Below are 16,619 nucleotides of genomic sequence, written 5' to 3'. Positions count from 1 at the left end.
TCAGACCATAGTCAAGCCCCCAGCTATGAATGGGGATGATACAAGATGCTCTGAGGAAGCTCTCTCGCATTGGGTCTAGAGGGAAGTGGAATCTGTACCAATGTGGGTGGCACTAACAGAACTCCAGCACTCAGCAGCGGAAGCAGACTCAGGTTTATGATTGAGTGATTTCTCTTTGGAAGTACTCTAAGCCATGGCTGGGGTATCTCAAGAAGGGACTGAAGGCAATACCCATTACTCTTAATTCGCTAGTGACATCTGCAGTTGTATCTGACACCACTACACAACACACCCAAATCCCAGGCAGAAGATTCAATGTATGTGCTCATTTGTTGACAATTGAAGCCATTGGGAGTCAAGTAAATGGATGACATCCTGAAATAAAACACTGAAGCCATGCAAAGTAAGACTACTGGTACATGAAGAGGAGCTGAGGCCCCAAGGCAGGCGCCAATGTACTGAAATTAAACTTCCAGAATACTGACGTGAAAGTTCGGCCCCCAAAGCCAAAGTTCCCCTCAGGTTTTTCTGAGCATGGGGAGTTCCACCTGTTATGCTAGGAAGCTGAGACCCAGAAGAGAAAATCCTGCAACAAAATATCTTTAGAGAAACACTGCTACACCAGAGCCAAGGTTGGACAGAATACATGCAAGTAAACTGCATTAAAAAACACACGCTTCTCTTCCTTCCAGGTAAACAGACAACCCATACCACAGTCAAAGTTAAATTCCCACAGCAATAAGAGAAACTAAGATTTCTCTCTCTTTTCAATGCAACACTTACTTAGCACTTGGATGGTTACGTGCAATTTTCTTTAATTCACTTTCATTGTCACAAGTCAGGATGTTTACCCCCGTTTTCGCTGCATATTTTATCTGAGAAGCTTGCTTGCAAGGATTTGTATATATAATGTTTTCAGGAGCAATGCCCAAGTCTTGTACCAATGCCATTTCAGACTGAAAAACAAGACAGTATTAAAGTGTTAGACACATGTCAAATGAGTTTCAATAGTGAATTTATCTTCAATTTATGTAGGGATATACAGACATCCCCCGGGTCATGCAAACCTAACGCAAATCCGCACTTATGGAAAAAGTTCCATAAGCTAGAAATAGGAGGGGGGTTTTTTTGTTTTTGTTTTTTTGCGTAATGGTTGGGTATACATTTCCAACTTATGCAAAATTCGAGTTACGCAAGGCGTTCCAGAACGGAACGCTTGCGCAAGTCGGGGAGCGTCTGTATAGCTCAAATAAGGTTTTCTTCTAGCTAAACTGTGTATTATAAACTGCTTCAATAGTACAAAATGGAATTGCTATACTGAGTCATAATAAAGGGTTTACAGTTTAAGGCAAAGAATGTGTCCGCATGGTAACTAACACCAAGAGCAGAAGTTTTATATAGGACAGATTTAACAGACTCCAGGATAGAGAGAGGGTAATTTGACAGGCAAACAGGATATACAGAACAAACACTCACTTTACTAGAACATGCAAACCCAATTCCAAGAGCTGCCAGAATCTCAAGTACACCTGGAGTGGAATTGCATTTTACAGCGTAAAATGGTTTTACTGGTGCCATCACATTCTGCCATTGATTGTGTTTCTTCAGAAGCTTTCCAAGATCACCAACAAAAAATGCATTTTTTCCAGTCTATAAACAAAGGACAGTAGAAAAATAAAAATCACGTATCTATAATGGTGGACCTGAAGTCAAAGCAAACATATCCTATGAAGCACAAATATCTCATGTTTATTAGGTCAAAGAATGACTGGGAAGAATAGATTATATATTTTTTATTCTGCCATTGGCTTAATGTATGACCTTGGACAATTCATTTGACTTCTGTGCAAGAATTTACCCAATTTTAAAATGAAGGCAATACCTACTCCTTCAAAGAAGTTGTTAAAATTATTTACAGAATACTTTAAAAGTCTTTGGATGAAAGGCCCTACCTTAAATGCCTAGTATTATGGCTTTTGCAAGATCTATATTTAAGGTAACAAAATATTTCCATTACAAGCACTTCTTATTTTAAAGAAGTCCTTAACTTTCCTGAGCGGAGGCAGGGCCATAGCATCACAGAAATGTAGGACTGGAAGGCACATCGATAGATCATCTAGTCCAGTTCCCCTGCACTGAGGCAGGATTAAGTATTTGTCATGACTAGGGCTCCGTGTCTGTCATGGAGGTCGTGGAAGTCACGGATTCCGTGACTTTCGTGACTTCTGCAGGGGCCAGTGTGGCTGACCCCAGAGCCACCGAAGCAGCTGGCTCCGGGGACAGCTACTCAGGTGGCCTCCAGGACAGCCACACCAGCCACTGCGGTCCGCTGGCCCCGGGCAGCGGTCCCCGGCCGGCCAGAGCCGCTGTGGTCCGCTGGTCCCGGGTGCCCCGCCTCAGCCACCACCTGGATGTTTCCCTTCCAGCAGCATCCCCCCCCCAGCCTCAGCCACCCACCCAGATTGCCCCCCACACCCTCCAAGGTTTAATCACAGGTATTTTTAATAAAAGTCATGGACAGGTCATGGGCCGTGAATTTTTGTTTATTGCCTGTGACCTGTCCATAACTTTTACTAAAAATACCTGTGACTAAATCGTAGCCTTAATCGTGACCATCCCTGGCAGGTCTTTGTCTATCATGATCGTAAAAACATCTAGTGATGGAGATTCCACAACTTTCCTAGGTAATTTGTTCCAGTGCTTAACTACCCTTACAATTAGAAAATTTTTCCTAATGTCTAATATACGTCTGCCTTTCTGCAATTTAAGCCCATTACTTCTTGACCTGCCTTCTGTGGATAAGGAGAACAATTTATCACCCTCTTCTTTGTAACAACATTTTACATACTTGAAAACTTTTATGTCCCCCCTCAGTCTTCTCTTGACTAAACAAATCCTATTTTTTCAACCTTTCCTTGTAGCTCAAGTTTTTTAGACCTTTAATCATTTTTGTTGCTCTCCTCTGGACTTTCTCCAATTTATCCACATTTTTCCTGTGGAGGCCTTTGCTGAGCAATTTAGTGCTGAGCAGTGTACTCCAACTGAGACCATAGTGCTGAGCAGAGTGGAAGAATTACTTCTCACGTCTTGCTTACAACACTCCTGCTACTATGTCCGAGAGTGATGCTCACTTTTTTTTGTAACAATATTACAATGTTGACTCATATTTAGTTTGTGATCCACTATAACCCCCAGATCTTATTCTGCAGTACTCCTTCCTAGGCAGTCATTTCCCATTTTGTATTTGTGCAATTGATTATTCCTTCCTAAGTGTAGTACTTTGCACTTGTCCTTATTGAATTTCATCCTATTTTTTCAGACCATTCTCCAATTTGTCAAGGTCATTTTGAATTCTAATCCTATCCTCCAAAGTGCTTGCAACCCCTCCCAGCTTGGTATCGTCTGCAAACTTTATAAGTGTACTCTCTATGCCACTAGGCAAATTTATGAAGATACGGACTAGAACTGAACCCAGGACAGATCCCTCCTGCACCCCACTTGATATGCCTTTCCAGCTTCAGTATGAACCATTGATAGCTACTCTCAGAGTACGATTTTCCAACCAGTTGTGTACCCATCTTATAGTAGGTTCGTCACTAGGCTATATTTCCCTAGTTTGCTTACGAAGAGTTCATGTGAGAGAGTATCAAGTCTTACTAACGTTGAGATATGACATTTACTGCTTCCCCCCTCCACAAACCCTGTTACCCTGTCAGAGAAGGATATTAGGTTGGTTTGACATGATTTGAGGGTTCTTTCCCCCATCTATCTGAGGCATCAAGATTATAATTACAATTCTATACAAGAGTCTATACTAAAAGTACATTAAGGTTCTAAAGTCAAGCACTCAAAAGTTAGGAAAATGCCAGGTCACCTGTGCAACCTGGTTAACTCTTAGGTATGGCATATTAAAGAACAGGGGTTGTATTCTGAGCTCTGCCACAGATGGCCTTGTGCAACCCTTCCATTACCCCTTTATGCTGTTTGCCTGCTTCTTAAGATAGGGGTGAGAGACCTTGCTCAATAAAAAAGTCTGACATCACAGAATTAATAAAACCAGTCAGTAAAAGATCCAAGCCTAGAACTCATGGTCTCCTCCTGGCTCCCAGTGCAGCATACCTTCCTCTAGGCTGAAAGAGTAGCTGCTGTTGTTCCCCCACCCCACCCCCTCTGTTCCTAGCATGTAGGAGGCTCGTTGGGAACTGGGAGCATAAACAGTGCACTTAGCATATGCAGAGAAGAGCTCTGTGGAACTAGTGGGGGTACTCAGTGCAGATGGAATATAGAAATTTTTAACAGGAAGACCCAAACAATCTCTGAGCATGTGCAAATGATTCCTTTCAGAAGCTTATGAATCAGCCAACTCTGGGCAAATTTTCATGGGGGCAGTAAAAGACACTTCTCTAACCCCAGCACTATCTACTGGCCAAACTTCAGGTCGCTGCTCCAAATCCCATAGATGCTAAAGCTCTTCATAGGAACAGCTGGGTAATTTTATTTATTTAACATTGGTGAAGATATTTCCCCCACCACCTCATTTTTGGAAGTGGCTGACCAGTTTTTGCTCAAACATTGCCAACAAAATTCAGCGAGGCAGAGAGCAAACATGGAAAATTTCAGTCCAAATGGTTAAAATTTGGCAAAGTTATAAGCAATTGGAAAGGGGTTTATAATTAAAAATGTTAGGCAACCGTAACTGTATGTGTCATTGCCATCTTGCCTACAATACACTTGCTAGTCAGACTTAATTTGAGACTAGGAATTGAAGAATTTAAATACTAGCAAATTATAAATGAAAATTAATTCAGTTAGACTAGAAGGGCTTGGATATCAAATACTTACAAGTGTATGTTCATAAACATAGTTGTCAATAACATCTCCAAGAGTTGCTCCTTCATCCAGCAGGCCAATGGAGTAGTTTGCATCCTCAAGAAATCCTTTCATCTCAGCCGTATTCCGCAAAGCCGACAGTCATAAACCAAGAAACACAAGGGACAGGCCGCCAAGCCTTAGATCCGGGTCCTTAAATTATGCAACAAACTGCACACAGGAAAAAAATGGTAAAATAAACCAGTTGATAAACAGCACTCATCATTCCCCAACGCTTCTATTTAAATTTACAAAGGACCTTCCATTTTTGGTGTGCTGCAAATGATAAGACACTTGTTAAATGAAGCTTTCTGCTCTGCTCCCTTCACTTACCTTGGATCAAGAGATCGTGAGTCCTGCACAAAGATACACAATTTTACTAATTCTTGGAGTAAAATAGAATAAAACTGCCTTAAACTGATGCTAAACTTTGAGATGAGTCAACTGTCATTTTCTACTAGAAAGGCACTACCCTTACTGCTATTCAAATGGCTGAAATAGTTCATATGAAAGTCCTGTTCTTGGTAAGGGTCTCAGGCTGGACACATTTATTTGTGTTTTGCAACAGGGATTCAAAATGTACTGCTCTGGATTATACAAATGATTAAAAATACTCATAGATAAACCATAAACCCAAAACATGGGTGGGTGGAAGCTTGTCTGCAGTATTGTTGTAGCCATGTTGGTCCCAGGATATTAGAGACAAGTTGGGTGAGGTAATCTCTTTTATTGGGCCAACTTCTGTTGGTGAAAAAGACAAGCTTTTGATCTGTGCAGAGCTGTGTGTGCCTTGAAAGTATGTCCCTTTCATCAACAGAAGTTGGTCCAATAAAATATATTACCTCATCCACCTTGTGTGTGGAAGCATAGTTCAACATCCTGAGTGCCATCAGCACTGGATGTTCTTTATTGTCTTAATAGCTGCAACTTCTGTGTTATTCTTTATGTTTGGAGACAGATGTGTATACCAAGGCTTTCAACAGTATGCTTCTTGCTGAGGCCTGGTCTAAAGGAGAAAATTAGCTTGGTATAACTATGTTGCTCATGGGCATGAAAAATCCATAATCCTGAGCAATGCAGTTAAACCAACCTAACCACTGGTGTAGAAAACGCTAGGTCAATGGGAGAATCCTGGCAACTGCCTCTTGGGGAGGTGGAGTATCTACACTGACAGAAGAACCCCTCCCATCGGCATAGGTAGCGTCCTCACCGAAGTGCTACTGCAGCGTTTTAAGTGTAGACAAGCCCTTATTTGTAGACGCCTTATCTGCAAGGAAGCCGTGAGTCTATTGGAAACATGCTAGCATTGAGATTTGTTAGGCTGTTCTTATATTTTCCGTTCAGTTTTGTTTTGAATTTATAAAATACAAATGCATACCCATTTTATGCATATATTAAATCCAGGATGGAAAAAGTACTTGACTTTGTGCCAGTCTAACTTTATATACTGTCTTTCACATCTCTATTTCAGAAGAGCTAAAGACATCAATAGAATGGAGAGAAGATCAGTGAAAAGCAGTTATTTAAGCAGCTTTGAAATTGTATAAGAGCTATAACTGCATGTTTTAAAACTCATTTGTTGTGTTTGCTATGGTGAGATTAATAGTGATAGACTTCAAAATAAATCGCTGATGTAAGAAACATGCAAATATATGTATTTCTAAATATATTCATAGCCAAGTTTCAATTCATTTGTCTTGTTTAATAATAAAGTCTGTATTGACAGTTAAAAGTTTTTTTCTGAACAAGGTGCATCAATTCAATTTAACAGAGTGACAATTTGGCTCAAGAAGGGCCCTGAATAACTAAAACATTTTTTATTAAATATACGCAATGTATTAATATGGGGGTATGTGACATAAGGCCAAGTAATTCCACATAAAAATGTGCACATGGCTGAGAACTACCAATTGCTGACTGGATTATTCCATCAGTTTTACTTGCTTAATAGGCTGAACTCGTTTAATCCTGCTTAAAACAAGTTCTGTTGGAACCCTTTGAGATTTTAAAGATTAACTGTCCAGATCCCAGACTGGAGCTTATAAAAATTGTCTAGCTACCATTTTTACATAAACATGGTGGATATTCCCCAAAATCTCTGGTTGAAGATGTCACACTGATTAGGAAAAAGCTGTGAGCTTACTAGAAAGATGTGCTACTTTGCTTTGAAATAAAAGCTTTGTAGATTTTAACAACAGTTCTGGGAACAATTGTACAGAAGCTGCAATAACCAAATGAAAAGAACCCATTGTTTCAAAGATCAGCATTTTCCTATATTTGGGGTCCTAAGTAAAGCACAAAAAGCTGTATTTCTATCAAGGGGTTAAAAATAACCCAAACCACCACAAAACATGGCTGAGTTTCCAAAAGTTAGTAAGGTAACTAGGACTTCAGATGGCTTGAAGACCACTGTACTATTCCTGGGGGAATTCTGCACCACCGCACATGCGCAGAATTCACATCCCCGCAGATTTCTTTGCTTCCCTGATGAAAAATGACTCTCTGATGTGGAAGCAACAGGAATCCGCAAAAGTCGTCATGTTCCACTTCCCAGCAGCGTGGGGGTGTTGTTCTGGGTGCCCAGAGCAGCCAGCTGAGAGGTAAATCTGGGGGCGGGATGGGGATGCTCCAGCCAGTGGCTTCTACCCTATGCCAGGCTCAGCTGTTAATCCTGGCTTGGCTTGGGAGGATGGGACTTCCTCTTCCCCTGCAAGGAGCAGCCAGGGCTGGGTCAGACCCACCCCCACACCTCCCCGCTCCCCAGTCCAAGAGGGGAAGCGTCACTGTATAGGGAGCTGCTCCCCCATCCGCCCAACCCCCATGCATCCAGGACACCCCCCCCAATCCATATCCCCCCACAGAGCCCCCTGCACCCAAACCCCCACCCTAATGAGCCTCACATTCTGCAGCTAGAGCCCCCCTGCACCCAAGCCTATGCTCACTCAGCATCTGGACCCTCACCCCTGCATCCAAACTGCTCCTACACTCAAAGCCCCACTCTGACAAACTCCACCCCAGATCTGCATCCAGATCCCCCGACACCTAGAACCCCCACCAAGACACCTGCACCCAGAGTTCCCCACACCTGGATCCCCTCACACTTGCATCCAGCTGGGCTGAGTCTTCCTGCCTACCCCTAAGCGCACCTGGCATGGAGGGGCAGGGACCCGGGGTGTTTCTGGGGCAGGCCTGGCCCTTGTGCTGTGTCGGGGTGGTGCAGCCTCACCACCAAGTCCATGTCCTAGTGAGGAGGGGACAGGGCTGCAAGGTGATCTCCCATCTCCGTGCTGTCAGTAGCCTGTGCTCCCCAATGCCATATTGGAGCCATCACATTTATTTATTGACAAATAAAATTTACAGAATTTTAAAATACTGTGTGCAGAATTTTTATTTTTTTGGCACAGAATTCTCTCAGGAGTACACTGTACTAACCCCTTCACCCTTTCCCCAAAAAGGATACTCTGAAATGAAATGTAAAACTAATTTAGTTAATCCTGTTTAGTAAGGTTATGAAAAACAATACTGCTGGTATCTCAGGCCATCTTTGAGATGGACAACTAATATACAATTCTACTTCTTAGCACTTTAATCTGGTGTATGGAAACAAATCCTGGGGCCCTGACTCATTTTAAAACTATATGGTCAGAAAAGTGCCTTAAAAAAAACTGTACCTTCTTATCTGGCATACCTGCCCTTGTACATCTAGCTTATCTGAGAATTGTACTTTCGAGAGGCCTGCAGGGCCAAAACAACTACAGCAGAGGGAGATGGATCCCCTGATTAGCATCAACAGAATTATTTACAAAGTTCTTAGCTGTAGAAACCTCACTACAAGTGATGTGAACCAGAAAGACAGTGGAGATGTCTATCAAATCAGGTTGAGTTTGTATGTTTGGCAATTAAAAATTTACTTTTAACCTCAGCACATTTGGTTTGGAATCAGTGACACCAATATGGAACACAAGAGTACTGTTTACATAGCTACTATGCAATAACATTTTAAACACTCCAGCAATATCCTGGACTTGACAGCTAGCCGGCGTCCTAGGGAGGAGCCCATGAACCCAATTTTCAGACCGCAGGCAGCAGTTACAACAAAACAACACTAGGAAGACTCTAGCTCAAATCTTCATTTTATTAAATTTGGTGTAGTTCTGGAATCTAGTCAGGGACTGATGGACAAAAGAGAGGACAAGTTATAACAGGAGTTAAAAAGATGGAAAATAGGCTCACTTCCGTTGCTGTCATTTCTTAATATACCTCTACCTCGATATAACCCTGTGCCAAACCAAAAGAAAAAAAAAAAATCTTACTGTGTTGTAGGTGAAACCACGTTATATCGAACTTTCTTTGATCCGCCAGAATGCGTAGCATCACCCCCCCCCGGAGCGCTGCTTTACTGCATTATATCTGAATTCGTGTTATATCGGGTAGCGTTATATCGAGGTAGAGGTGTACTACAATTTAAGGCAAAACTAGTGTTTGACTGTTCAAGAGGTGTCCCTCTATGTGTGTTCCACTGTAGGTGACTTCACAGCAGTATCCCCGATGGAGGGCTGGGACTTTGGAGTGGAGTCTGTTACTACAGAGTACTGTGGAGTCCAAGATGGCATCAAAGGCCAAATCTCCAGTGATTACATACTGTTCTGTGAAAGTGTGGACAGAGGCCCAAGTCGCACTTCTGCAGATTTCCAAAATAGGGACATTTTTAAGGAATGCCACCACAATAGAAATTGTGGAGTGCATAGGGATTCCGGACACAGGCAACAGTTTGTGCCACTGATAACAGTGATTAATGCAACCCGAAACCCATTTGGATAGTCTGAGCTAATATGCACATTGGAAGACAATCCCAACTATACACATAAAAGGATGGGGTCTAAATTAGCTGTTACCACTCAGGAAAGATCTTGGAGTCATTGTGGATAGTTCTCTGAAAACATCCACTCAATGTACAGCAGCTGTCAAAAAAGTGAACAGTGTTGGGAATCATTAAGAAAGGGATAGATAATAAGACAGAAAATATCATATTGCCTCTATACAAATCCAAGAAGGTTGGTGGCGATTGGACATTAAAATAGTGAATGTGATCAGAGTCTAAAATAGGGAAAGAACAAATTAAAAATTACTTCGACAAGTTAGAGGTCTTCAAAATCACCAGGGCCTGATGATATGCATCCTAGAATACTCAAGGAGCTGATGGAGGAGATATCTGAGCCATTAGCAATCATCTTTCAAGAGTCACGGAAGATGGGAAACATTCCAGAAGACTGGAAAAGGGCCCTATATTTGCCCATCTACAAAAAGGGAAATAAGGACAACCTAGGGAATTACAGACCAGTCATCTTAACTTCTGTACTCAGAAAAACAATGGAGCAAATAATTAAATCAATTTGCAAACACCTAGAAGACAATAAGGTGATAAGTAACAGCATGGATTTGTCAAGAACCGTGTCAAACCAACCTGATAGCTTTCTTTGCCAGTGTAACAAGCCTTGTGGATAGAGGGGGAAATCGGTAGATGTGGTAGTATCAAAAGCCTTACTAAAGTCAAGATATGTCTCGCATGACCTTCTCATAAACAAAATTGGGAAATACAACCTAGATGGAGCCTTTGTAAAGGTGGGTGCATAACTGGTTGGAAAATCATTCCCAGAGAGTAGTTATCAGTGGTTTACAGTCATGCTGGAAGGGCATAATGAGTGGGGTCCCGTAGAGATCGGTTCTGTTCAATATCTTCATCAATGATTTAGATAATGGCATAGAGAGTACACTTCTAAAGTTTGTGGACAATACCAAGCTGGGAGGGGTTGCAAGTGCTTTGGAGGATAGGATTAAAATTCAAAATGATCTGGACAAACTGGAGAAATGGTCTGAAGTAAACAGGATGAAATTCAATAAGGACAAATGCAAAGTACTCCATTTAGGAAGGAACAATCAGTTGCACACATACAAAATGGGAAATGACTGCCTAGGAAGGAGTACTGCAGAAAGTGATCTGGGTGTCATAGTGGATCACAAGCTAAATATGAGTCAATAGTTTTCAAGTATATAGAAGACTGTTACAAGGAGGAGGGAGAAAAAATAATTCTGGGATGTATTAACAGGAGTATTGTAAGCAAGGCACGAGAAGTAATTCTTCTGCTCTAATCCGCACTCATTAGGCCTCAGTATTTTGTCCAGTTCTGGGCACACATTTCAGGAAAGATGTGGACAAATTGGAGAAAGTCCAGAGAAGCGCAACAAAAATGATTAAAGGTCTAGAATACATGACCTATGAGGGAAGATAGTCTGGAGAAGAGAAGACTGAGGGGGGACATGATAGTTTTCAAGTACATAAATAGGTTGTTACAAAGAAGAGGGAGAAAAATTGTTGTTCTTAATCTCTGAGGATAGGACAAGAAGCAATGGGCTTAAATTGCAGCAAGGGTGGTTTAGGTTGGACATTAGGAAAAACTTCCTATCAGAATGGTTAAGCACTGGAATAAATTGCCTATGAAGGTGGTGGAATCTCAATCATTGGGGATTTTTAAGAGCAGGTTGGACAAACACCTGTCAGGGATGGTCTAGACAATACTTAGTCCTGCCTTGAGTGCAGGGGACTGGACTAGATGACCTCTCAAGGTCCCTTCCACTTCTATGATTTCTATGATATGCTCACATCTTGAAATACTGCATGCAGATGTGGTCGCCTCATCTCAAAGAGATGTATTGGAATTGGGAAAGGTTCCAAAAATGGCAAACAACAACAACTAGGGGTATGGAACTGGGACTTTTCAGCTTGGAAAAGAGACGACCGGGGAGGGGGGGGGGAGAGAAGAGATATGATTGAAGTCTATAAAATTAGGATTGGTGTAGAGAAGTACATAAGGAAGTTTTATTTACTCATAACAGAAGAACTGGGGTCACCAAATGAAATTAATAGGCATCAGGTTTAAAACAAACAAAAGGAAGTATTTTTTCATACAATGCAGTCAACCTGTGGAACTCCTTGCCAGAGGATGTTGTGAAGTCCAAGACTAGAACAGTGTTCAAAAAAAGAACTAGATACGTTCATGGAGGATAGATCCATCAATGGCTATTAGGATGGGCAGGGATGGTTCCCCTAGCCTCTGTTTGCCAGAAGCTAGGAATGAGCAACAGGGGATGGATCACTTGATTACCTGTTCTGTTCATTCCCTCTGGGGCACCTGGCATTGGCCACTGTCAAAGACAGGATCCTGGGCTAGATGGACCTTTGGTCTGACCCAGTATGGCCGCTCTTATGTTCTTATGGTATTGTGGAGCCTTTGGATCTTTCCGCAAGTGAAAGGAAGAGTTTAAAGGACTGGCGTCTCTAGATGGTGCGGCAGAGCTCATAGCACAGGCACCCTGATGTTTTTGGGTACTGTGCTTCGGAGCCGCTGGTACCAAGATGGTCGATCACACTACGGAACCCCTCTGGCTGGCCAACTCAGTTTGGGGGTTTGGAGCCCCTTTTTCCACAAGCTTTTATGGGGGGGAAATCTGTTTTTCCACAATTCTACCCCCTTTGAAGTTGAAGGCTCTGGAGGTGATCCGGGGTCAGCACCAGAGCCCTCTGGAGGGTGAAGTGCCTTCTCCATAAGGAGGAGTTTTAACTTCAGCCCCTGCCTCTTGAAGCTGGGGATGGCAGGGGAGGGGAGCGATCATACTCTAGCAGTAAGAAATGCAGAAGAAAGTTCTTTTCCTTTCTTTTATCTCTCTCTCTCTTTTTTTTAAACTGAAAAAACTTAGAGTGTCTTCTAAATGCCCCGGGGGGAGGGGGGGGCGAAGAGAAGAGAGAAATACCCCCAGACAGGGCAGGGAAACTGAAGTTTTTTTTCCTTCTTTTTTTTTAAATCCCAACGGGTAAAAAGGAAACATTAACTGTTAAGGAAAACAAAAACAACTACTACTTATGCTAACAGATAAGAAAGGGACAACTGTTCGCTGAGGCCAAAGGCAGGCAAGAAGGAACTGGGGGGGAGGGGGTGTTCATCTGAGCAGTGCTAGGGAGACTCGAGGCAGACCATGAGGGAGGGAGAGCGCATGTGGGGGCTGAACTGACACTGCAACCTAAAATTTCCGATTAGAGGTGCACATACACCTATAGCGGAGCACCCACAAGGACACTACTTGAAAAAGAAGCTGCATGTTTAGACAACTGATGAAATTCAGCACAAATAGGAGCAAGAAGGCTTTTATTCATTCTCAGTTTAGTACATAAATTTTTAAATTGCTCAAATTTCCCAAAGTTTTTCTAAATTATCTGTCTAGTACTACAAAATGGGCTAGTTTTTTAAAATCAGGCCAGGTTTTAGAAGATACACTATGTATTTTTTTTTTTATCAATTAAGAACATCTGGTCTGCTGAAGGTTATAGTGTATCATCTCTGCTTTGAGTTAAGCTTGAGTAAAAACCACTGAATTCTGAAAATGAAAACTCACTAATTACTGTAAAGGCAGAAGGCAAAAATAAAGGGACTTTTAGGAATGAGCAGTTAATTAACATTTTATATACAATTAGATATTAAACCTTTAAAGTGTATTTAAAGAAAAAATTAAATACAGCAAATCCATCCCTTTTTCACAGGTGCAGAGGCTCCTCAGGCAGTAGAACGGATGTCGATTTGTTTGGAAAAGGGGCAAGGTTCCAGGAGCTGCTCACTCCTCATGTGGCACATAGCTTTGCAGCAGCCCTACACAGCGGGCAGGCAAGTGGATTCTCTGCTGCACTGATCCTTCTATGGAGGACGATTAGAGAGAACACAGCGTCAGCTGTTGGGTTTCAGTAGCCTTGGAGGTACACATCTGTCCAACACTCAAGCTGGCTCTTCATTTTAGGATTTAGAAAAAAAAAAAATCTGATTTTGTCAAGAGTTACTGTACATATGCATTTTCTAAAGGTCTCAGCCTTGGTCTAACTCTGCTCCCATTAAAGTCAACCATTGACTTCAGTGAGAGCAGAGTTCGGCCAACTGTTTCATACTTCGACAATACAGGCTGGGATTTTCAAATTTAATCAAGGTGTTGGTGATGATGTTTAGTATAAACCTAAATCTTTCCCCTTTTATTACAGACTAAGCTCAGTGGAGAGATTTCTTCAGATCCCTTCTCCTTCTGCCCCACAACTCAATTCAATGGAATCAAAGATGACAAGATAGCTGGAGGGGGGGCAAAATGACAAAGAGGGAGGAAATGGGTTTAGTACTTAATTTTAATCTTTTTCTGCACCTCACTGAACAACTTGGGCAGAAACCACCATTCCAAACTATGAAGTGAAAGTTTTGCTTGGAATGTTAAATTACCATAAGTCACACAAATGTAATGTGCTGGTAGTAACAATACCCTCCTTGCCCCACAAGTGTCACTCTTCATCAAGCTCCAGGCAATATCTTTTAAGGCAGACCCAACTACCATCAACTGAGCACTATGAAAGACAGCCACATAGCCATGTAATTGCTACCTTTGATGTACGTGTTAAACCATGAAGAGCCTGGGGATGTAACAGTGGATCCCTAGATTAAAAACTTTCAATTAAAAATATATCTTAATTTAAAATACTTAAATACTGCTGTTAAAATACAAATATCTGAAAGCCAAAAAAGTTAAAATTCAGTTTTGCTTTGAAAAGCAATTCAAACCAACTATTGGTTTAGTGTATCTGAGTGTCCATAACGAATGCCTTCATTTACAGTGTATTTTTTAAACTGACAGCACTGGATATGCAGCCTATGCTCTAAAAAAAGCTAAGGTAGTTTCCTTCTTTGATATACATCACCATAAAAGCTAGCTGGAAAATAGAAATCCCCTCCCCCCAATGTTTTTTCTGGAAGGGGGGGGACGAGAAATCATCCTGAACCATAACAAAATGGTCAAAAACGCAAAAAAAATTCACAGGAAGAAGTTTCAAGGGGAAAAAAAAAATCCAGTTTGGGAGACCCAAACTGGAATTTTTCAGTTTCCTGTCTTCAGCTTCCTTACAAATGAAATTGACAAGCCTTACAGCTGGGCTGCCAGAGAGGCAGAAAGCCAGGGCACAGAGCCTCCCCTCTAGCTCCAGGGGCAGAGAGGCAAAATGATAGTCTCTGCCATAGCTGGGAGAGAGGGGGGAGTTTGAGAGACCAAGTCAGGGTGCTCAGCCTTGGCACCTGTCCTGGAAAGCTTTTATCAATTTCACTCACAAATTTAAATTGGCAAAAGCCTTTGAGGCCTAAAGCCAGGGAACTGTCATTTTGATTTTCCTAACAGAAAAACCAAAAGTTTTCAGCAAAGCTAAAACTTCCCACAGAAAGTTTCAGTTTGGCCAACAGGACTTTTTTTGGTCAGAAAATCATTCTGATGTAAGTTTTCTGATGCACTGTAATCAGTATCAGGGGCTTTGCAGGCTGAGCTAGGTTCTCAGTAAAAACTTTCAACTCCATTGTCTTCAGGGGAATTACAAGGGTAAAAGTTTGCAAATTTAGCAAACAAGTCTTCTGATGCACTAAGAGGAAGAGAATTCATCTTACATCACTAGCTGTGTTCGTTCTGCAGGGCTAACAAGTAAAAAACAGTTAAAATATTGTCACTAAAGGCAGCACATATGACCAAATATATCCGAGGAGCTATTCTGTTGAGTCAGTAAGTGCCATTAGACCAGGGCGCCATCCCACCATCCATTAATTTTGCCAGTGCCATTTTCCAATTTGTCAGGCAGCACAGATGAATCCCTGTGCCATGACAGTCATCAATACAAACAGGATGATACACATGCACTTGGAGCTGTGCCGACAGATGGATTCGGGTCGGCAGTTTCATAGGGCTTTTGATGATGCAGCAATACAGCGAAGAGAGAAGGAGGATTAAAATTAAGCAGTTAGTTCTGCACAGCATTTATATAGAGTAGCTTTACTTGGTGGAGTGCTGCTTCTCATTTCAGCCAACTCCCAGTGACTACTGGTGGGATGGGATATTGATGCAGAACTGAGATGACCAGCAGTGGCTGCAGAACTTCACAGTGAGAAAGGCCACTTTCCTAAAGATCTGTACAGAGCTTGCCCCAGAGCTGCTGGAGCAGCAGAACACCAATATTAAGAGCTCCCCTCACTGTGGAGAAGCATGCGGCCATCACCTTCTGGAAGCTAACCCTCCCTGATTGCGAACAGGTCAGTAGTTAACCAGTTTGATGTTGGCAGTTCAACTGTTGGGGCTGTTCTGATGAAGTTTCCAATGCCATGAGGGTGCTGCTGTGCCATGTAATGAATCTTGGCAAGGCACAGGAGTTTGATGACTTTGCATAGATGGGGCTCCTGCATTGCATATGGGCTATCAGTGGGATCCACCTGCTTATTTTTTGCCCCTCCCACACCAAAACAAAGATTATCAACAGGAAGGGGCATTTCTCCATGCTGCTGCAGGACCTGGTTGATAACCATGGAAGAACCATCTGTATTCATGTGCAGGGGCTGGAGGTCCATAATGCCAGGATATTTAGAAATTCAGGCCTCCTTGCAGGAATAGGCGATGCAATGTTTGCTCCACAACTACTACAGACATTCACGGAGTTATGGTTCCTCCTGTCATTCTGAGAGACCAAGCTTGTCCTCTGCTTCTGTGGCAGAAAGTCTTTTACTGTACACTTGGACATGAAAAAGGAGTAGTTTGATTTTAGCAGGAGTAGGTATAGAATGCCAGTGGAGTGTGTCTGGAAGGAAGGATAGGAGGGTGGTGCCTTATGAAAAGGCTGGATGTTTATCATTAAGTGCCTC

The 16,619-nt window shown here is 42.2% G+C and overlaps 1 protein-coding gene across 2 annotated transcripts in view; it reads right to left on the bottom strand.

Annotated features, from left to right (window-relative positions):
• AZIN1 (antizyme inhibitor 1) overlaps positions 1–16,619 on the bottom strand; it is a 55,709-nt gene that overhangs the window by 20,258 nt on the left and 18,832 nt on the right. The window contains exons 3-5 of one of the 2 annotated variants that reach the window (XM_065399854.1): positions 4,843–5,040; positions 1,477–1,650; positions 784–956 (exon numbers count right to left, since the gene is read on the bottom strand). In XM_065399854.1, the coding sequence (XP_065255926.1) occupies positions 784–956; positions 1,477–1,650; positions 4,843–4,944 (449 nt within the window). In that variant the 5' untranslated portion in view covers positions 4,945–5,040. Of the gene's footprint in view, positions 1–783; positions 957–1,476; positions 1,651–4,842; positions 5,041–16,619 lie in introns of those variants that run through there. The other variant, XM_065399856.1, reaches the window with a different exon arrangement.

The sequence above is a fragment of the Emys orbicularis genome, chromosome 2 (genome assembly GCF_028017835.1).
Source record: "Emys orbicularis isolate rEmyOrb1 chromosome 2, rEmyOrb1.hap1, whole genome shotgun sequence".
NCBI lineage: Eukaryota > Metazoa > Chordata > Testudines > Emydidae > Emys > Emys orbicularis.
This window is presented reverse-complemented; position numbering and strand designations above follow the sequence as displayed.